Source organism: Haliaeetus albicilla, chromosome 11 (assembly GCF_947461875.1).
Source record: "Haliaeetus albicilla chromosome 11, bHalAlb1.1, whole genome shotgun sequence".
Taxonomy (NCBI): domain Eukaryota; kingdom Metazoa; phylum Chordata; class Aves; order Accipitriformes; family Accipitridae; genus Haliaeetus; species Haliaeetus albicilla.
The window spans coordinates 7,783,018-7,806,655 of record NC_091493.1 but is presented as its reverse complement, the minus strand read 5'-3'; the positions used below and the strand labels follow the sequence as shown (position 1 = coordinate 7,806,655).

General features: G+C 40.0%; 1 protein-coding gene across 3 annotated transcripts in view; it reads right to left on the bottom strand.

Annotated features, from left to right (window-relative positions):
* Positions 1–23,638, bottom strand: part of ANK3 (ankyrin 3) — a 381,574-nt gene that overhangs the window by 292,375 nt on the left and 65,561 nt on the right. Inside the window, exon 1 of one of the 3 annotated variants that reach the window (XM_069796005.1) lies at positions 21,684–22,915. The exons of the other annotated variants lie outside the window; for them this stretch is intronic. Coding sequence (XP_069652106.1) covers positions 21,684–21,746 — 63 coding nt within the window. The 5' untranslated portion in view covers positions 21,747–22,915. Of the gene's footprint in view, positions 1–21,683; positions 22,916–23,638 lie in introns of those variants that run through there. 3 annotated transcript variants of the gene reach the window in all.

Here is a 23,638-nt window from a genome sequence, read left to right as displayed (position 1 = left end):
AAAGGAAGTGCTGAAAGAGGATACAAATAGATTAATATCATTACAGCTTGTAAACAATCCTAGGAAATTAAGAACAGTCTGCTTAAAGAACAGAGAGACTGATGTGCTACAGGCATCCTCCACAGATCTCACCATAGTAACCAGAATAGCCAAAATGTCTCTATCTCTTAGGTATAGCATTTATATTTGAAAATATTTTCCTCCGTTTCTGTAACGCGCAGTTTTGCAGTTGGTTGAAGGACTTCTAATGGCAATCAAAGCCTAAAGGAAATGTCTTTTTTATACAGAGCAAAGGAGAGGGAAATAAAAAGAGTTCTGTTACCTGGTTTCTTCACACATTAAGGCCTTCTTGCTACAGAGGTATCTTAATAAATAAAATAGCTACTCTGAACAATATACATCTTGCATTCCATCACATATCATGGATATTTCTGTATCTGCATGTAATGAGATCATTTATTTGGGTAGATATTAATGCAAGCAAACCCACTTGTCTATATTTAGATATTATACTGAAACACTATTTCCCCAAAGTTCTTGTACTTGAAATGTACATAAATAATCAACAGCCAGTAGCCAAAATAAACAAACAGATAAATTACAATGAATACACAAGTAAATACAGTTCTGATTTTTTTTTTCCTCTCTTCTTTTCAAGCTTTATGGTAAGTTTTCATTATGGACCAAGTTGAGCAGATAAGGATGATACCTTCTATGTTTGTACTCTATGTTGAACACACTCCTTTAAGCTCACTCTGGAAGGTCAGGCTTCAATCACACCCTCCAGCTTGCATCTTTCTGGCAGCTTGTGCAGATTATTTTGCTGATACCACCATGTCAAAGGGACCAGGCTTCCATCTGTATGTTCCCCTAACATACTTTGAATTCCTCCAAAAAACCTGCTCTATTTTTCATTTACAGTTCTTTGGTTGTACTAAAGCTAGCAAAAACAAGGATGTACACTAGTAGCTGCACAACAGTCCTGTGCTACAAAGCATAGAAAGGATCACTAAGGATCCACCCTCTTGGTGTCGGAGGAGGGGAACAAACCCCAGGGACCATCACCAGACTTCCTGGCTGTTATAGCAGATGAGAACGTTTACACGTTAGAAATACCATGCTGAGGGCTGAGATCAATGCCAGGCCCCTCTGGTCACATCTTGCCTGAATGTAGCTAGCACTGTGGCCCTATGTAGATACAGAACTCAAAACATGGCACGTTTGCGTAAAGGATTACTGAGACATTTTGCAGTTAATAGTGGTTTTATATACCTGAGGTTTGGTCCCTAAATTTCAACTGAAATGGAACGTACCTTTCTTGCTTCTCCATAAGCATGCAGACCTTATCATTTTTCACAACATAATTCATCACAAAATAGGCTGCCAGCACTGCCATTTTGTGCTGCCACAGAAGATTTTGCTGAGATAGCCATTAGTGCTAATGCTTATCCTGGCAATGGATCATGCTACTGAAAGAATTTGCTTGCTGTAATTATTTGAATTACTTAAAATTAGTGAAGTGCCAATCATTTTTTCAGCTGGGTGATGCATACATTTTCTAGCAAAAATCAAAAGAAAAGTTGTCATAGTCAACCAAAATAGATTCTTTCCTTTAAATTCCTCATAGGGTTACAAAACATTTAAAATGAAAAGCCACTTAGGCCTTAGTTAACTAGTCATTTAAGAAAAGTTCTAAGGGGTGTGGGTTTAAAATGATTATAAAAAACCTCATGAAAAAGAATGAATACACAGCAATTCTAAACAAAGATGTGCAAGTACGTAACTCACGTAATTCCCCAAAACTTCTATAATTCTCTTAGCGCTATTTAGATATTCAACAACCATTGATATGTAATAAAAATATAACACCTAGAAAGAGTAACTAAGTTTTACGCTATGGTTACCACTTTTCACTGCAGCCTCCATTGCCTCAGATGCACACCCTTGCCCCTGTGAAGCAACGGAAGTGTTGGAGGTAAGTCAAAAATGTAAATCCTCACCGGATGAGCTATCAGCTGAGTTTAAACTCACTGTTGTTATACACCCTCATATCATGTTTACAAGTCATAAGAGGTCCTGGCTGTAAGCAAGCTACTATTTCCTGGATGTTTATAGAAACAAAAAACTGCAAGGGAAAACCCACAAATTTCTCAGCATACAGTGTGTGGCTGTTCCTATGTTCATAGCAGTTGTTGAATTCTCACTTTTAACTTTAATGGGCAGTTCAGATATGAAGACACATAAATATCGCAATATAATAGCAGTAAAGAGTTTCACTGACCCTATTAATTTCAAATAAACGCAACTATAAACAAGAAATGAAAGTATAATGACAGCGATTGTTAAACGGATATAAAAAGCCCACATCTTCATTTCCAGGTATTTATACTTTAGGAACTACTACAGCTTGCCTTGAAAGGCTGTACCTTGTCTCTACTTTTGTGACTACTTGTTTCAGGATACCCCCGCAACTGGGCCAGCAAACGCTAGTATTAAGGTACCAATCCCTGTGTGCCTTGTAGATTTGGTTGCCATTTATACCCATTCAGAACAAGTACGAAGGAAACGCATAGCAAATTTGGATTTAGAAGCAGTATATATCTACTTTTCACTACAATAAATATAGACAAAGAAAGACAATGGCATGTCAAGTTTAGATGATAACCCACTTTCAAGGCAGATGCCCCAAATCTCATCTTTTTTGCCTCCCTCCCCAAATCATTGATTACATTCTTATCAACTTGGATTTTTTGCGAGCACAAAGTTGTTAACAAGTTCCATTCAATTCAGGTGAAGCATGAAGGTCCCACAAAATCTCAAAAACCTACAAACTGCAAAAGCTGCAAATACTAACGCTGAAGCTGGAGGAGAAAACATGAAACGTTGCATCTTTGGTTATACATCATATATATTACCAAAAGTGTATTTTTTTTCATCTCAGTGACACAAATATGAAACTGTTGTAGACAACAATAATTTAAACTCATTCTGTAAACTGTAGATATTACAATGACTTTCCTGCTGTAATGGCTTTAATGACTGGAGCGTTGGAATGAAAGGATACAGGCTCTTTAGGTAGGACAGGTAGGGAGACAAGGAGGGGGTGTCACCCTCTATGTCAATGACCAGCTGGAGTGCATAGAGCTCTGCCTGGGGATGGATGAGGAGCTGACCAAGAGCCTATGGGTCAGGATTAAAGGGAAAGCAGGGACAGGTAACATTATAGTGGGGGTCTGCTACAGGCCACTCAAGCAGGAAGAGGCCCTCATCCACTCAGTCTATAGACAGGAGCAGCCTCATGTTCCCAAGCCCTGGTCCTCATGGGGAACTTCAACCATCCTGATATCTGTTGGAGGGACAACACGGCTGGGCATAAGCAATCCAGGAGGTTCCTGGAGTGCATTGATGACAACTTCCTTCTCCAAGTGACAGAGGAGACGATGAGAGGTGCTATACTGGACCTTCCTCTCACCAACAAGAAGGGGCTGGTGGGAATGTGAAGCTCAAGGGCAGTCTTGGCTGCAGTGACCATGAAATGGTGGAGTTCAAGATCCTTAGGGCAGCAAGGAGAGCACACAGCAAGCTCACTACCCTGGACTTCAGGAGAGGCTTTGGCTTCTTCAGGGATCTGCTTGTTAGACTACCATGGGATAAAGCCCTGGAGGGAAGAGGGGCCCAAGAAAGCTGGTTAATATTCAAGGATCATCTCCTCCAAGTCCAGAAGCAATGCATCCCAACAGAGAGGAAGTCGGGCGAAAACATCGGAGGCCTGCATGGATGAACAAGGAGCTCCTGGACAAGCTCAAACACAAAAAGGAAGCCTACAGAAGGTGGAAGCAAGGACAGGTAGCCTGGGAGGAATAAAGAGAAATTGTCCGAGCAGCCAGGGATCAGGTTAGGAAAGCCAAAGCCCTGACAGAATTAAATATAGCCAGAGACATCAAGGGCAACACAAAAGATTTTTGTAGGTGCATCGGTGATAAAAGGAAGACTAGGGAAAAAGTGGGCCCTCTCTGGAAGCAAATAGGAGACCTGGTTACCTGGGACATGGAGAAGGCTGAGGTACTCAACGACTTTTTTACCTCAGTCTTCACCAGCAAGTGCTCCAGCCACACTGCCCGAGTCACAGAAAGCAAAGGCAGGGACTGGGAGAATGAAGAACCACCCACTGTAGGAGAAGATCAGATTTAAGACCAAGGAACCTGAAGGTGCACAAGTCCACGGGACCTGATGAGGTGCATCCACAGGTTCCGAGGCAACTGACAGATAAAGTGGCTAAGCCACTATCCATCATATTTGAGAAGTTGTCGCAGTCCAAGGAAGTTTCCACTGACTAAGAAACATAACCCCCATTTTTAAAAAGGGAAAAAAGGAAGACCTGGGGAACTATGGGCCGGTCAGTCTCACCTCTGTGCCCAGTAAGATCATGGAGCACATCCTCCTGGAAACTATACTAAGGCACACGGAAAATAAGGATGTGATCAGTGACAGCCAACATGGCTACACTAAGGGCAAATCACGCCTGACAGATATGGTGGCCTTCTATGGCAGGGTTACAGCATTAGTGGATAAGGGAAGAGCAACAGACATCATCTAGCTGGACTTGTGCAAAGCATTTGATGCCATCCCTCATGACATCCTTGTCTCTAAATTGGAGAGACACAGATCTGACAGATGGACCACTATGTGGATAAGGAATTGGCTGGATGGTCACACTCAAAGAGTTGTGGTCAATGGCTCAATGTCCAAATGGAGACCAGTGACGAGTGGCATTCCTCAGGGGTTGGTATCAGGACTGGTGCTGTTTAACATCTTTGTCAGCAACATGGACAGTGGGATCAAGAGCACCCTCAGTAAGTTTGCTGATGACACCAAGCTATGTTGTGTGGTTGACACAGTGGAAAGAAGGGATGCCATCCAGAGGGACCTTGACAGGCTTGAGACATGGGCCCATGAGAACATCATGAAGTGCAACGAGGCCAAGTGCAAGGTCCCACACATGGGTCAGGGCAAACCCAAGCACAAATACAGGCTGGGCAGAGAATGGATTGAGAGCAGCCCTGAGAAGGACTTGGGGATGTCAGTTGATGAGAAGTTCAACATGACCCAGCCATGCACGTTTGCAGCCCAGAAAGCCAACTGTATGCTGAGCTACATCTAAAGAAACATGACCAGTAGGTCGAGGGAGGCGTTTCTCCCCCTCTACTCTGCTCTCATGAGACCCCACCTGGAGTACTGCGTTCAGCTCTGGAGCCCCCAGCATAAGGAAGACATGGAGCTGTTGGAGCAAGTCCAGAGGAGGGCCACGAAGATGGTCAGAGGGCTGGAGCACCTCTCCTATGAAGACAGGCTGAGAGAGTTGGGGTTGCTCAGCCTGGAGAAGAGAAGGCTCCAGGGAGACCTTATAGCAGCCTTCCAGTATCTAAAAGGGGCCTACAGGAAAGCCAGAGAGGGACTTTCTACAAGGGCGTGTAGTGATAGGACAAGGGGTACTGGGTTTAAACTGCAAGAGGGTAGATTTAAGTTAGATGTAAGGAAGAAGCTCTTCACTGCAAGGGGCACTGGCACAGGTTGCCCAGAGAGGTTGTAGATGCCCCCTCCCTGGAAGCATTCAAGGCCAGGCTAGATAGGGCTTTGAGCAACCTGGTCTAGTGGAAGGTGTCCCTTCCAACCCAAACCATTCTATGATTCCAGGGTAGTCACATTTCTCTTTTTGGCAATAGAAGTAGACAGTTGCCTGAGGTTTGGATTTGGTAATGCTTTACTATGGGAAACAATGCAGTCAGATGCAGATAAGGACTCGGTTCTTCCATACTTTCCTCCCAATCCATTGATTTCAATGAACAATACGCTTCTGAGCAAAGACTAAAGCCAAGTTTGAAATTGAAGTGTCTACTCCATCCCTGCTTGTTGTTTTGGGCTTGGTGTTGGGTTTGGGGTGTTTTGGGGGGGGGGGGAGGGTGTTGTTTTTTTGGTTTTTTTCCTCCCCTCTGGCAAACAGAACAAGGACAGCTTGCCTATCTGTCCTGTTGAATCACAGTTAGAATAATAGCTCCACATTTATTCATCATGGTGTACTGTTCATATTCTAGACATGGGTTCTTTGTTAAGAAGACTCATTTTTCCTTTAAATTACGTGTTAAAGGCCTAGAGGAGTGATGTGTTTGTTTGCATCATAATATCATTATATGAAAACCTGACCTTAGAAGAAATGTATAATAATAGTATTGAGTGAATAAGATGACATTTGCTTATTTTTTTGGACCACTTTAATTTCTGCATTAGTGACTAAATCCAAGCAGTGTACAATATGAATCAAGATATGATTCATTCTGCCATGAATTAATATGCATTAACTTAATGAAAAAATCTAAAGGTTATTTAAAAATCCTACCAGGGTGTACATGTTCCAAGGATAAAATGAATCAGACTACATAAAATTTCAAGACAGTCTCAATCCTATAAGGTGATTGTTTTCAGTTCTTCATGACTTTCATTTAGACACAAGAGCTGAGTGCTTGCTAACACTTCACATGGCTATTCTGCACATTCATTGTAAGGGCCTGGGTTCCCCTGCTCAGTCAATCCTCCTATACTATCAGTAGCTTACCACTACCCCAGTCTCATCAAAAGCAATGTAAATACTCCTCAAACATTTTGATATAGCATCATCTTTACAGTTTAACAATTGTAAGTAACTCAGCACAAGGTGGCATCAGTTTAAATACCGACACCAGGGAAAAAGACCACAATGCAACCAAGGTCGAGCTTGCACTCCACCTAACGCTAACGGTCCTCATCAATCTCTATACTGAGCTACAGACTTATTTACTATTGTCATTAATACAGCATCAGGAAGTTACTTTGGAAATATGAGAAAATAATGCAAAAGGCTACTCTCTTCTGTACAGTCCTGAATGAAGTGGCCACTTACATCCTTAGTCTCTAATTAACCTGCAGAATCAATTGATTTTTTTTCAGTTTCATTTCATTATGCATTCAGCACCATGCTTATAAAGTGGTAACAGTTCAGATATTCAATCCTCAGTGTAGCTTTTTTAAATATACTTTATTTATATGCTTAAATATCCAGGCCTTTAAGACACTATCTTTTCTGCTGAAATGCACACCCCAGTAATGAGATGAAAAGTAAAATGCTTACATCACCACATGTAATAATGGTGGAATACTTAAAAAAAAACCAAAACAAAAAAAACACATACCACAAAAAAAGTTGCTAAAATTCCTGAAAAGAAAGATCAAGCCAACACTACAACTGATTCTTTCAGCCTCTTCTCTCCTGTACATGACTATCTTTTAACTGCAACTCAGATCTTAAGTCAGTTTATGAGACAGATGACTGGTACAACCAAGTAAGGGGAGAGTTACTCCAGGGATGGAAGCCACTGTGAGAAGAGGCTTGTCAGAACATTCAGTCATGCTCTTCCCAACAGACTGAGCACAGATACTGCTAAGCTCCAGATGGATGTATCACACGTTTTCAGAAATAAAGACATAAAGTGAAAATATGTTCCAAATAGCTACTTTCTCTCCTCCCTTCCCTCATACTCTAATTATAAATCCCTTCCTAGTTTTGTTGGATTTATCTCTGCATGCATTCTGCAGTATGCCTATCATTATGAATGGCAAAGAATTGCATAATAGCATTGTTAATAGTCATTCACAGAAGTATGCTGTAATGCATTTAAAAAAACCACACAGGCTAAGTTGGGCTAAACAAGTAGCCTGATTTTAAAACTGCTGAACAGACAAGCAACTCCCACTCTTCAGTGAAGCTGCTGAGCGCTCAACACTTGAGAATTAGAGCACTTTGTAATCTCTGCTCCTAGTTTGCCTTCTGAAAATTTTGGCTTTAGACAAAAGTCTATTCAATACTAATCCCTGCCATGGGAGTAAAATAAACAAACACAGTTTTTGGTAGGAGTCTGGACTACTCTAGCTTTGTGCTAGTTACGGACTTGAAATGTGGTGGCAGGTGTAAGGGGCAAAGATTGTGTGCTCACTTTCAACAACCTGTATTACACACCTGGTTTCTGCCCATGTTCCCCTACATCATATTAAGGAAATCTTTGGAAAAATTATTGTATACCCTTGTTTCACTAGTCCTCTTGACTGTATTCCTTTAAGTTCCAAATCTTAAACAGTAGTTAATAAGCTTTTTTGATATTTTGCACCACAACTCCAGCCTCTCAAAGATTAACATTTTGTTGCCTATTTTAGAATGAGTCCTGTCCCTCCCAGCTGTGAAATAGCTTCAAGCAGAAGTAGCAAACATCAGAAGACAAAGCAGTAACTGCATTTGACATAAAGCCCTCAAACCAAATTTTACAATCTCACAGGCAAAGTGTTATTGTGTATTTATTGTCTAGATTTTGTGTTGTAATTAAAGAGATGATGTTCTAGGTAACAGGAAAATGCACAAGTTCAAGTATTGTGGGTTTTTTCTCATCTTTCCAGCACTCCTTATTAGACTGACTGTACAAACACTCCAAAATATTTTATGTGCCTACCTAAATTCCCCTTCTTTTTTCAAAACTCAGGAGGATTTCTGAAAAATGAACAAAGAGGAAAGATAACGTGTATCTACTCAGTTCCTATTTCAGACAAGAGCATGAACTCCTGTTTTTATGAACTTTTGCTCAATAAAAATCAGTAGTATTGTCAAGATAAATAGGAAACCAGTAAAATAATGCCCTCTTCTTCTGGAGTCATTTTATAAAACCAAGTTCTCTAAAAAGAACAAGGCACACCAACCCTACATAAAGCTTGAATGACTACAAAGAAGAAATGCTGGCATTAGTAATTCAAAGTAGTCATGCTGTTTACTGAAATTTGCTGTCCTTTCAGGTTGCCCCACAGAGACTTGGACAAGATGAGAAAAGGACATTTTTTCAGGACCACTAAGATTGGGATCAATGGCAATCTTGTCATTTTGATTTCTCAGTGTACTCACAGTAAATTCAAAAGGTGAGAAAAAGACCTAAGATGCAATACAGAAATTTATTCCTGAACTTACTGTAAGCTATCTTATTATTACCGTGAATTTTTTTTAATATATACTTTAAACCTCAGAGAATATTATAATGTAGCAAACTGATCTAGCAGATCTGTTGGTGTCTAAGATATGGTTGAAGAAAAAAAGACAGTAAGGGATATGCTGACCATTCTTTACCCACATCCTTTGCAAGCAGATTTCCCCTTCTATTTTGGAGTATACTAAAAGCAAATGATAGAATTTAAAGTATATGCAAAACCCAAGAAGGAAAAGCAATAACAAAAGCAGTGAGGTGAGCATTATGAGAACAGAAGGCTCTTGTCCATCTGCTCCATCTCACTACCAAACTCTATTCCCCGATTCCTCCCCACACCCCAACTTCCCTCCCCCCCCAATAACCTGCTACAGGAAAATGCAACCATTTTAAAATGGTTCTTGGTAATTTTAATAAACAGTGGAGTCTTTAAAAGGCACAAGGACTAGGGTAGCTGACTAGTGCCTATTCTTCCTTTTCCACATTGCCCTTGACAGCAGCTGGAGTCACAGCCAGCAGCCCTGCAGGTCAGAAAAGCACTGCTCTTCCTGCACAGCATAGCCTACCAAAACATGGAGTGGCATATCTCCTCCAGTGTCTTTAAGATTTGAGCTAGACTGACTCTCTTTTTAAAGGCAGCCAGCTTGCCTGCCTCAAATTTATCTAGATTGCTAGCCTCCTTTTTCTTACTGCCACCAACATTTGTTGGTGTGCACTGGAAGTAATCTGCTAGTATCAAGTAGATAGGTCCCTTTCATTAAATATAATTTCCAGAAAACAAGCCATGTTTAGCCCTAGTTTACAATTAGGTGTTGTAAATACCATGCTTTGCAATATGCTGATAAAAACACCCACTCCAGAGATTAGGCAGAATCTGCGCTGCCTTCCTCTCACTCTCAGAGCTTCCACTACAGGGAACAGTTTGATACTGCAGCCCACAGAAACTCTTCCTGTCAAGGTCATCACAGAGGGCTGCTGACTGCCCCTCCAAACTGACCCTGCCCTCTTCACATTTAATTTGACATTGGGGTCAGTTTTGCCACAATGGAGCTTCCTTACAAATAAATATGTATGTGTAGAGAAGTGAAAAACAGAGTTGTGAGCCCCATCTGAATTTTGTTTTCAAGATCTTATTGTAGCCAACACCTAAAAGCAGAACTGTGAGTGAGTATAGAAGCCAGAAAGGCTGGCTGTACAGCTCAGAGTGAAACATTTCATTATAAAGACATCTTTTCATTTAACAGAACTGCAGATTTTCACATGATTGAAAAGCCTGAGTCTTGAGAAGGAATAGGAAGGACATCATTCTCTGTTAGATACGTATGTTTGTGTAATACAAAGGAAAAGAGAAGACATGGACAAAGACAAAATCCCTGTATTAGTAAGTCAAGCCATGGATATCACAAAAATGCCTGGAAAAGGTAAGGTAAATAGAATATTCGTAGTTGTGAGCTCTTACTTTATATCCAGTTTAATAGGAAAAACAGGGAACAGAAGCATGCAGTTAGATTCATGAGAAGGCACAGACACAGCATTTGAAATAAATACAAAGGTTTGGCACAGTGAGAGAAAAAATTAAGGTAGAAGCAAATAATTTTTCAGTTTTGTTGCATTCGGGTTCTGTTTTGGAGTTTGGGGTGGGGTTGTTTTTTTTTTTTTTAAACGAAACGCTAGGGGGCAATGCAGAAGGGATCTGCATCCTGCACAATGCCCAAGCTGGGACCCTGTTACAGTATTGTTCATGCAGCACCCATGGACTCTTATTTCTAGGGTTTGGGAACTTTTTAAAGAAAACTTCAAATCTCTAAATAATTTTAATTGTTTCCAGACAGATCATATGACACCCCCCCCCCCAAAAAAAAAAATTAATAAATTACCAGTGATAGAGTAACACTAACAGGCTCAGCATAAAACAGATTAGGGTAGCATTTATGCAGCTAGCCAAACTGATTGGTACATTTGAGAGCTAGGTGAAAACAAAGGCTGTAGTTCTTGAATTTAACTATACTCCTAAATTCAATAAAAGTAGTTATGTTCCTGTTTAAGAGTTACCCTGAACAGTCAGCCTTGGATTTTCTCTTCAATTTCTGTTTAATAGCATCATAAATTAGAATGTTTCAGGCCATTATTCCACTTTCAAAAGTTCAGCTTTCAGACAAATCACCTACAGGCCTTAGCGCAAATACAATACTTCATTATTCTGTATAGTTTCATCAATACCTGTAGATGAACAGACACCCTGTTTGGTTTTAACTGCCAGCAGTTGATCTTCAAATACTTTCATTTATTGACTTACTAAGTTGCTAAGTTTATTGCATTACTAAGTATGAGGTTCCATAACAAAATCCTCAAATTTTTAAAAACTCCTCAGAATTTTCACATTTTTAGAGTATTTCTCTCATACTGTGTATCTAAATAAAAGCTGGCTGCTGAAATCTGCTTTAAGAACAAGAGTGTGAAAACCTTATTTAACACAAGTTTGCTACAGCTGCTTTGAAACCTTTTCTCTCAAATGCTTTGCTAGTAGGTGATTACAGTATTACCACAGTAAGTACCACCCTTGCACTACCTTTTATCTTCCTGTTAAAATATCAGTAAAATAAGCAGGTTTGGATTAGCTAACTCAAACTATACTTTGATTGAGATCCGTATCTTCCCTGTTATACACATTAGCTGTCTGCTTTTTATTACTTAAAATGTATCACTACCCTTATTCTCATGATACTTCTACCCTTTCTTTAAAAAAAGGGCCAATAATATCCTTATATGCTCCATGGACTCATTCCCAAATAATATAAAACTTTATTTTCAGCTGGGACTGTCCCTCTCCACATATGAGGCTCATTTTAGATATGTGATAGAATGACTCTCCTGGCTATAAAAGCAAAGATACTGATTTCACCTGACTAGGAAATACTTCTTCCTATTTTTACTTTCCAAAACTATTTCACAGCTGATGTTCCTATTGACAGAAAATTGTTTCTCACCAGGTGGCAAGGACATGCCAGGAAGTTGTATGTAACTGGTGTGGAAGGGACTCTAAGCAAGGGACACAGCATAGCATAAGTAGTAATGAAGGGAAAGAGGTTAATTGCTTCCATTGTCACTTGTACTTATCAGTTCATTCATTCTTTTGATGGAGCTATACGAGAATTATGTAACAAACACATATGAAGAGCATGAAATGTTCAAAACTAAACTTGTTTGAAAACTAAATGTTAGACAAAAAAATTGATGTAAGAAACCGCTCTGTGCCAAAGAGGCTTAAATTTGTGGTGCCTGGATGACTGAAATAGCTGGATCCCACCATGGTTTAGGGTGGACTGGCATCCCCATATTTAGATTTTTGTATAATAAAAGGACACTTAAATAAAACCCCTCTCTGGGATGTGTCCTTCAGACTCAATAGAGTATGAGCGGAACCAGCTGCTGGAATTACACAGACCATCTTTGATAATAAAATTTCAGCTGGAAAACCATTCAAAGTGACACTGCTCTATTTGCTAAGGCTTTCCCCTGTGATAACTCCACACTAGCATTCTACTGCAAATATTAATCACTAATTAGTAATGATACTGCCTCCCAACAACACAGAGCAGTAATTAAGTAAATGAAATTACAGGTCTGTTTAGGGGAGCAGGGGAAAGAAGAGAGTCCTCTGCATCACTTGCATAGCATTAGCCCCATCTGACTAGGGTACATGTGAATCCTACAGCACTCTGCCTGAGGCTTCTATGTTCTGTGTTTACATCCTTCACACGTAGCTGAGATTTTGCCTGAAGATGGCCATCTCCATCAAGATAAATTTCATCCTCACCACATATAGCAGTTCCTGTTTTAGAGTGTTATAGCAAACATTATTTATTCTCAGAGCCTGCAAGATCAGTATATCCATATATATTTAATATGCAAACAAGCTCAGACACAGCCCCAGCCAAAGGTACCCAGCAAGAAAAAGCTGGAAACCAGCAGAAGAGGGCAAATGCCCTGTCCCTACTCCTGCCCAAGGAAAGGCAACCCTGGACAGATCTTCTAAAAATCCCACTTCTTCGACCACCTCCTCCTCTCCCAGATTCTCCCATTCACTCCCCAATACAAATTTGAAGATAATTATAAATTCCCAGCACACTAGAATAATTCAGATTAACAGGGTCTTATCAATACTGTGAATCCTACATATGTTCCAGATCTTTTCAGAAAGATTCTTACTTTCTAGTTTAGAAACCAACTAACAGAAATAAGTGATACAACCTTGATTAAAAGCATCAACCACCACTTGACTAAGAGGATCTCCTTAAAAGCGCCATTAGGGAAAATTACACAAATAGCAAGTAGTATGGAAAAAACTGTTGGTGTTCTTTTTAACTTTTGTTTTTTCATATTATTTCATTAAGAAAAAAAAAACAGAATTAATAGAATTGTTCACTACAGATTATGCCATGAATGACACATCCAAAAAGAGAAGATGAGGAACACAGCTTGCAGTTATCTGTTCATTTTGACATTGATATAAACTTACATCAAACTAGAAGAAAAAGGCCACACACACCAGCAATACACAATGGTTATATAACCATTATTACACACACACAAAAAATTATTCCCCCTAAACAGCAGTTTTAAACAAAACTCTGAAACAGACTTAAAGGTGAACAGCATGAAGCACCACATTGCTTTATATTATTCCTTTCACAATATGACGACTCCTTAAAAAAATTATTCAGACAAATCAATCCTTATTTACATTCACAAATCGCTAATGTGCTATAGAGAATTCTCAGCAACAAAAACCTCTTCTCAGTGCAAACCTGAAACAAGTCTGTAATGGTAGCACTTTAAGTGTCTTAAATATACTTAGCTATGCATTTAATTTAGATGTAATAAGACACGGTGTGTATTATATATCAAAGAAATTCTAAAGAAAATAGCCCATATCCCCATCCAGCCAGTTCATTCCTCCTCTTCAATGCTAAAGAAAAAAGGCAGGGTTTACTCCGTGCTGCTTTGGGAATGAAGGGATAGCAAAGTTCATGCCTGTTTCAGTTTATCCAGCAAATACTAACTGACTGACCCTGGCAGCTCTAACACCTGGCAGTCAGTGGAATGCAACAATCTGCACCTCCATCAGCAAGCTAGAAAATAACTGGAAGACACTGTGGACTTTACTAATACTTCCATAAAGTATTTAACTATTGCTCATGTTCCAAAATTGAAAACTGAGGCGCTTAGTAGAGTGACCAAGAAGAATTCATTATATTGTTGGTTTGATCAGATACCAAAAGCTTCAACACTTGAAATAAGGACCTAACACTTACCAATTTAATAAAATGTTTTTATATAGCATTAAGATTTAAACTAAAGCTGAACCTGTTTGGCAAGTGAAGGATCCAACAGCTAGTCATGGTACCCTGGCTCCAACATTTGCAATGAATATGGAGCTTCAAAAACATACCCCCTGCCCCCCATTTTTTCAGCTTAAAACCCTAAATTGCCTACTTCAGTAATCATCTCTTCCCTGCTAAGATACCTTTCAACAAAAATGTGATCGAGCTAGTTCCCTCCCAGCAGGGTGTTGGCTCTCTGTAGGCCCTGAAACACTGCAGAGCAACATCCCCTACTCCCGCCTGGAGTCAGCCAGTGGTGGAGGAAAGCTGCAGGTTCTACCACCACCTCCACAAAGTGGAAGTGAGGTAAACGGACTGAGGAACAAGCCCATGCCCAGTAAGGGTTAGGGTCTTCTTTGGGAGTCAAAGGGGGGCACCAGTTGCATTTAGTTTTCTCAATCTGTAATTGACAGATTGGTCGAAGTCTTTTTAGTTTAAGACATAACCATTGCATAAATGTCATAAGCATTTTAATGCTTACCAGACCTGCCTAGGTGCTATCACTAAGACCTACTGAATTCTGTAATTGCATCGGTCACAGGGTTTGGAAAAAGAAAATCCCAGATGCTAAACAGAGAACCCTCCGAGTTCTAAGGAACCTGAAAAAGGTCTCCATATGATACAAAATAAGTTGAAGTTGGAGCAAGCTGAAGTTTACACAGTGGTTTAATAAAAAACACTATTACAGAAACTTTTATATCATTTCCTGTCCTACTGATGACTGCAAAACTGCAGTATGTAACTGAAGCTGATCCACCATGTCTCTTGTAGCTCAAACCCACTTTCTGTAATCCAATCTAACTGTAACCTGACTGTACACAAAACAATTTACTGCAAAGGAGACAACCTGACCTGGACTGTAAGTGCCTAGCTTATGGAGTAGGAGGCACTGGAAGTCCTCCAGCTGAGGCGCCAGGCACCAGCAGCGACCCACATACGAGCCATCCTGGAACATGGCCCATTGCACTTGTGCTCTGCCAAACCGTACCCAGGAGAGGCCACCAAGGAACCAGACCCCATCTGGGGCCTCAGTCCTTTGGGTGATAATATTAGTGAAAACGTACAGGCTCTATTCTAGAGATGGAAAGGCACTATAAAGTGTCCAGTTCAACGTGAGGAAGGTATTGGGAGAACAGAAGATTCAACCCAAAACAGACTCAAGGCCATCAATTTCCTCATGGAGGACACACAGCAAAAGCTGAGGTCATTCAAGGGAAGGAACAGCTCAGAAACCCAGTGAGAAATGCTGAAAAAGAAATGGAAGAAGGAAAAGGCAACACAGGCCTCAAAGAAGGCAACACTGGGAAATGACTGGTCCTATACCGACTGGGAACATGGCTCACTGAAGCAATGGGAAAATCCCCACAACAAGGGAAGCAAAATTTGATTAACGAAGAAGAGAAACAAAAATCAGCTGAAGCACTTATCCACAATTGTACTTCTACTTCCTAGACCCATCCTTCAGAAGGACAAGAACCATTCACACCTGAATTTTCTGGAAAAAGCACAAAACTGTAGGATGAACTTATGTCACAGGATCCGAAAATCTCCCTCAGGTTTCATGTTCTCTCACAAACTGCAGTATTCCTCTGTTGAAAAAGCATGTTTAAAAAAAAAAATCATTGTTTTTTTAGGAATAGTGGTAATTTAGCAGCAAGTGGGAGGATTGTCACTCAGGTTACAAGTTCTATCACTTATCTACAGAGTGAATTATGTCAAAAATTCAACAACATAGTACACCTTGCTGTTTCGTATAGACTATGACAATAACATCTACTTAAAATTTTTTAACCATATGTACCTACGGGTTAGGAGCTGTTGACTAAAACTACTGAAGCTAGGTAATGTCAATTAGAATATTTTTCCCAGGGAAAATGAACACTTAAAATAGCTCATTTCAAAAGAGATGTTTAGCTTGCCATTACATATGTTTTTATTAGACTGGAACAAAATAAAAGAAAACAATGGTATTACTATGTACCAAAGTGACTCCAGTCAAGGTGACAGGAATCAATGCATTTTAATTTTCTGGGGCAATTCAGAACATTGTAGACAGCAAGAAAATTTAAATATGTTTGATTCAAGGGAACACAATTTTAAAGCCTGGAGTTTTATAAAACAGAGCAAGTAAGTTAAGAATAGTCATAATGATTGAAGACTTCTTCATATTGCTTTCTTGGGCTTCTACTATTTGGACATGCAAATGAGGAATATCTTCCAGAAGTTCCAGGGGCTTTTTGTACTTTGTTTTTTCTTTAATATATCTGCTGCAAATGTGAGGTTAAGAATCTATCACATCAATAAAATGGATGTTAAAGCTGAACAACTAGAAATTGACAAGCAAGGCCAAAACAAATCTTTTTATCATGCCATTGAATTAAATTTTCAGCATAGGATGCATTGACACATTAAGGTTTAAGACCATCACCGTACAGTCAAATTTAAATCTATAAGAATCATTTATCATCCATAGAAACTTGAAATTAACAACATAGTGTAAACCTTATTTACCAAGACAAGAAGAGAGACAGTTTCCTTGTAGAGTCTTTTTGCATTTTATTTTACAAATTAAGCAGATTTTAATTTCTCAGCTTGTCAGGAACAACCCAAATTTAGAAATCAATTTACACTCCAAGTAATAAGTTAATTTTATGAATAGATTAAAAGCTACAGAAAATTTAGAAAAGTCTACCACGAACATTTTCTTTACCATTAGCAATGAGTACTTCTCCACTGGGAGCAAACAGCAGCAAATATTCTCCCCCAACAACCACAATGTATATGAGAACTGAACATAGAGAAACTTGGTTCATTAAAGCAACCAAAGCAGTAAATCTAGTTGTAAGACAGCTTTGAAAGAAATGTGATACCATGATGAATCTCAGAAACAAAACACCATTTCTCATGTTGTCATGATGAAAGTTGGTCTTCACAGGTGCCGAGTTAGGATCACCAGAAGTCCCACTGTAATCATACATGCACAGATGAATCATTTGACCATATAAAGATGAAATGCCAAGACCTCTGGCCCCCTAATATTGTCCCCACTGAAATCAGTGATGCTATTTCAGCAGAGGCAGGCTTTGCCTATAAAGGGCCTGATCCAGCTCCACCAGAGGCAGGGACAACTCTTCTCCCAGACCACTACTGATACTGCATTTTCACAACAGTGGGGAATGGCTCATCACACCCAAGAACCTCTGACCTCTCAGCACCTACCCCCACACAAATGCCCCTTGAAGTTTCTCATCCCAATAAAGGCACACTGCTGGCCAGATTTTCAACCATGTGCAACAATGGAAGAGTCGCCTCTGGAGACAGCCACTAATGCTGCTGAGTCAAACCTTGGAGTTACAGACAGAGCAAAATACTCCCTGGCAGAAATTGCGAAGCGTGTTCCCAGTGTGGTGAGCCCAGGCTACTGGCTCAAGAAAAGTGGATTGAGCTAAACCTCCAAAATCATAATGTTGGCCACCCTAAACATTCTGACCCCAAGCACTGATTTTCAATCTGCTGCATAAGCAGCTCACTCCTCCCAGCCTAGCATATACATACTTTACATAAAGCAATGGAACACAATGCTGAAATCATACTACAGTGATCAACTAAATAAGGCAGTGAAGTGGATTAATAAACAGATTACTCTAGAATCACATTAAGAGTTCAGCATGAACTCTCTCCTATGTACATTTACGAATAAACTCTACACATTTCTGTTAGGAGCTTTCATTACTAATTTATGCTACACATACTGAGATACACATCAGCAACATTAATTGTGCAGGTTGTCTGAAGATCTTGGAGGGGGCAGAGGAAGAGGGGAATGAAAGATTCCCCAAAACAAAAAAAAATATGCATTTCCAGCAAAGCTTCTGGTATGAGAATTTAATGTGAAATTTCCCACTACTCAGAAGTGACTGGTGTCCAGCAAATAACTGTAAAATTAAATTGAAAAAATCTTTTACTACATAAGTTTTGAGCTGGTCTAATTTATTTCTTGTTCATGCACTTCTAATTATCTTTTAAAGCTTCAGAGGACCACAAATATTTTCATGGCTAATTTCATTCTGGTAGTTTGTAGGAGAAGAGGAAAGAATACTTCTCTTTTGTTAAAAATCAAAACACATCTTGCATCTCTAGTGACAGCCAAGTTCAGTGCTCCTCTATAACTGAGATTCCAAAATTTACTGAAAAGTGATGACACAAACATACAAGATAAAGCCACTCCATAACGCCTAGGGATTCAACTTGACAGTTTCAAAACACTGACTCTGTAAAAGCGTGACTGGAAATTGCAGGACAACTGAAGCTCAAGTGCAAAAGGCACAGGCTGCTGGTAGAGAGGAACCCTGAAGGATGGAACAGAGAAACTTATTAGGCTTCCTATTCTATCAGAGCTATTCCTGTTCAATGTAGCCTCAGCAATAAATATTGATGCAGTACTTTCATCATCCTTTGAAAGCTGTATCCCCACTTAATACCACAGTGCTAAACACAGTATTGTTCTGCTTTCATCTAAGTTGTCCATCCTTCAAAATAAATCTCAGCAACACCTACCGATTTGTTTCTTATCTTCCTCCTCTCTATCTAGATTGAAATTTTCAGCATACTCGTGGAAAATTTTCTGCTGTGGCCAATCTGTTCTAAATGCAGTTATTGTATGTGTCTGTGCTCAAAAGTGAGACACTGTTTGCCAGGTTAAAGCTTATTTTTGGGGTACATCTTAATCATACAGCTCTGGAAAATCAGAACACACACTACCGATTGTGGCTTCCCTATAGCAAACTGTACGACCTTTCCATTGCTGTCCTCCTGCTCTTTCTGTATCTTTATTTCAGAAATTGTGTAAGAACAGGAGAACCTAGAGTTGATAAAGAGGGAATGGGATATGAATGAGTACCTCAGCAATCAAAGAGCAGAAGGAAGACTTGCCATGACTCTGCTCTGAAGATGAGACAGAAGGCAAAGGAAAGGCTAAATATGGAGAAAGCACAGCTGCCAAAAGAAGGAACTATCTAAAGAGAACAGGAAGGCAGCCATGGAAATACCCATTTCAGGATACCTACTTTTAGGATGGACAGGTGGTTGTAACTCACTGGAATCTCAGACCCAGTTAAGCTTTCACCTGGCTCAGGAGTTTATAGTCAAACACCATTTGTTTATCAAACTCTTCTTGGAGAGCATTCCTGAGTTAACTAAGTGCTTCTTCCTTGGTCAGAGAGTCATCTTCTGAATCAAAACAATACATTTAAAACCTTCCCCCAATGAAATGTGAAAAGCAGAGAAAATTCCTACTAGGACCAGAAGAAACAGTTGCTTCTTGTTTAAAAAAGAAGAGTAGTTCCCTTTCCATCAGGCACATTCTGGCCCAAGCCTGCATTTAACACTGACATGTAAGCAGCCTCGATGTGCGCTTGTCATGAGGGACACGCCTCAGCCTGATACAGCATATCCCAGCAGTCTCAAAAATTCCGACAGCATGAAGGAAAATCAAACAGAGCAGTGAAACAACACTTCCTGCAGGTTTAAAAAGCTCTAGCCACTCCATATTGAAACGTAATGGTTTGCAGTCACACCCTGGTGTTAGCTACAGCTGGTGTAGCAAAGGCTCGAGGCACAGAACGGTAGGCTTTACTATTACCTTGCAAGACATCAACTGAGCATTGTGCCATTGGCCTTCAATGCTCACAGCAGCAGCTCACAAATGTAAACGTGTCCGACAGTTTCCTCCACCCCCCCCCCAAGACCACTGACACACTGTACCAGTCAATAGAGGGTGGATTTGGACTGGGCAGCTGCAGCCACCTGCCCACAGATATTATCACCTTTACAAGGTAAAGATACAGGTAGACTATCACCAGTCATTGCTGGAATAACAGGTGAGACTCCAAACTTTGCTTAATCCTAAATCACCTGGGCTGCTCTGTCTTGTTGGCTGTTGGGTTGGTCCTCTAGAAGACATGGATCTATATGAGCTTAAGCCATGAAACTTGGCTTGTGCTATAAAACTACAACTAGATTGTGAACACCATAAAAATAATTTGTATAACAGAGTAAAAGTATTAACACTGTCAAAATTTAAAACCCACCCCAGAATTTAGTTGTAGATATATCTTCTAGTCCTGAGGCAATCTATCATGCCTGACGGAAGCATTTTGTATGTCAGGAAGGTATTCGTAATTTACCATTAAAAGTGATTTCAATGATATTTTTCCCTGCTTCTTTCCAAAGCTGCTCTTTGCAATTCTGGGAGAATAGAGGGGCCAATCTGGTTTAATTTGCTTTTTCAACAATCTTTACTGAATCCTTCACCGAGGAAATGGATTAACTATGAGGCTGTCATACACTTTCATATGGTAGGAAGGCAAACATACACTCAGAAAATAAAGGGTGGGAGTCTGAATATATTCTCTGCAACAATGATAAACCTTTCAGATGTCTTTCTGCAGTACTTGAGGAAATTCACATTATATATTAATATACAGATTTAATATTTAAAATACGAGTTAGAAAAACCTGAAGAAGTCAACTTCCTACATTTAACAATCTGGCTGTTCAGTGCAAACACATGAAAATCATCCATTTCAAAATGGGAGGGGGAAATTACATGGATATCAGGAAAGCAAAAAACTGCAACATAGAAGGTAATAATCAAATTCATTTTTCTAAGTACAGTCTCAGGCAAAAGACTTACACCATAACATAATTTAATTCCACTGAAACTGGAATTTTATTCCAGAGTTTAGTTCAACCACAATATTTCCAAGCCCCCAAAATATATAAAAGTGATCAGTGGCATACAGTAAGAAAACATTGCTTTTTAAAAATAAAAACTTATTGTAAAACTTGCTTTTCTTAGCAATGTCCATAATATTCATTTACAAGAGCACATGTTGATTATCAGTCTCTCCTTTTAAAAAGGCTTCATTTAGATACCTGTTTACATGTTAATCCTGTGTTTGCAATACACTATGAAAACTATAACCACATTGAAATTCTGTAACTAATATATATTTAAACACTGGAATATTTAAATAATGCAAAACAACCGAGTTGTGATGGTATTACTGATTCTAGCAAAGAACACACCCATCAGCATCTAGCATAAACAAAACCATCCCGATTCTACCATCATCCTTATTCTAAACAAATTATCAAACCAAAGCCACTCCACACCCAGAAGCAAACTGCTAGAACACAAAATGACTAGAAAAAGGCATTACAGCAGGCTGTCTATATAGGGAGTTACCTTTTTTCCTTTCTTTTTCCTGTGAGCTGGTTTAGCATTTTTCTCTTTTGCTTCCTCACTCATTTTTCAGCAGGTAAATATACAGGGAAAGGGGAATAAAAGAGATCACTGCTCGTATTCCAACATGCAAAGCCACTGCAAATATTCACAGCACTGAAACCAAAGTCCATCCGCTGACGTTTCTCAGACAAGTAATAGAATAACTGCTGTTTAAAGGCAGTCTCTGCTCCTCCTGCACAGCCTTGAATTGCTCATAGCCTTGTTCTGTTTTCCTCAGTGAGAAACTGGGTGTTCTCACATCACTCTGATTCCTCTAAAGAAAAGAAAAACCGTTTTGCTCTCTCATTCTTAACTAGTCTTTACTCCTGAGATAAGATCTTGTCAATGCTTTCTAGCTTGGTCATCCACAGCACTTCCAGTCTCTTAAATGGGGTTGATGAGCAACACAGAAATTAGCTGCAGACGGCTGACAAGTCTGAGAAGCATTCACCAGTGGATGATTTGCCGTTTCTTGCAGACCGAGAAAGTGAGCCGGAATTGCTCTGATTGCCGGTCGCGTACAATACCGACATGTGTTGAATGCATCAGGGCATACCAGAAAAGGAAGCCTCCAAGAGTGATAAAAGATCAGGTTACTGGATCTTAAAGCCACTCCCAGGCAGATTCAGACAATAAAAGGCACAACACGCTGCTGAAGAAATTGCTAGATGAGATGTTTATGTTTCCAACAGCTCCATATCCCCATCCAAAGGACCTGCAAATTGCCACTCTGAACAATAAGGTTTATAATATTAATTATGCATCTTATAAAAGCAGCAACAATATTTCAGCAAAACACATATTTACAACTATCCCTGCCTGTGAGAGCTTGCTCCTCCCTTGTATGCCTGTTCCTATGACAGGATTTGTACGGTCTCTCTACTAATGCAGCTCTCTCACAGAAGTGTTACGTGCCTCATGTATGTGCAGGACTGGCAGGTTACAGATCATGTTTCCACATGCTGTGACCTACTCTGCAGAATGCTTTGGCTACTTCCTTACGAGTCTCACAAAAAAAAAAAAATCAGGAGAGGTCAGAGACTTCATTGCAATAATTCTCTCCCTTCTGTGCCCATTAAGACACATTACACACAAGCCACACATTACCAACAGCCATGACAGCAATTGTTCAAGATGTGTCCAGATTATGTCACTGCCACATTTACGACTATGCACCCCTCTTTAGGTACATCCACAGATTCCTATGTCAACTTTTCCCCTTGGATCTCTACCCTCCCACCAAGCTAGCTGGGGGAGCGTGGAAGAGGTAGCAGGCATCATGCAACAGCCCCATCCACTGCACTCGTACTGTGGACCCCAGTTAGCAAAACACTAATTTGCCCATTTCTGAGGACTCCAGTCACATCAGAGGTGCCAAGTGACAATGAGAGGTTTGATTTTGTTGAGGGCTTGGGGGGGCGGGGGGGAGGGTGTTGTTTGTTTGGGGTTTTTTGGGGGCCTGGGGGTGGTGGTTGGCTTTTCTTTATACAGGCAACCTCCAGTTAATACATGGTTTGTTGGGGGGGCGGGGGTGTGAGGTCAGTATTAGGATCCTCTTGCCTCCCATCTTTTGACATCTTCCTACCCTTCACCATCATTTCAGTGGCATTTCACTCATGACAACCAACATGTGTACCACAGACGAAGAAAAGAAGATTTAATGTACTGATTCATAATGCTATTTACCTCAAAGCTTTCTCCGTGTATCATTCTCTACAAATGAATTTCAATGAGCAACCACAACAGCACCATCACACGAAAGCTGCTTTCTATGTGTTGGCAACAAGTCCTTGTGCTCATTGTCTTCATGCACTGGAAACAAACTGGCACTGTCCGAACCTGGGGCTCCAAACTAGGGAGGTAATTCTCCACATCAGCCTGGTAAGGGCTGATATTTTGAGGAACTGTACCTCATA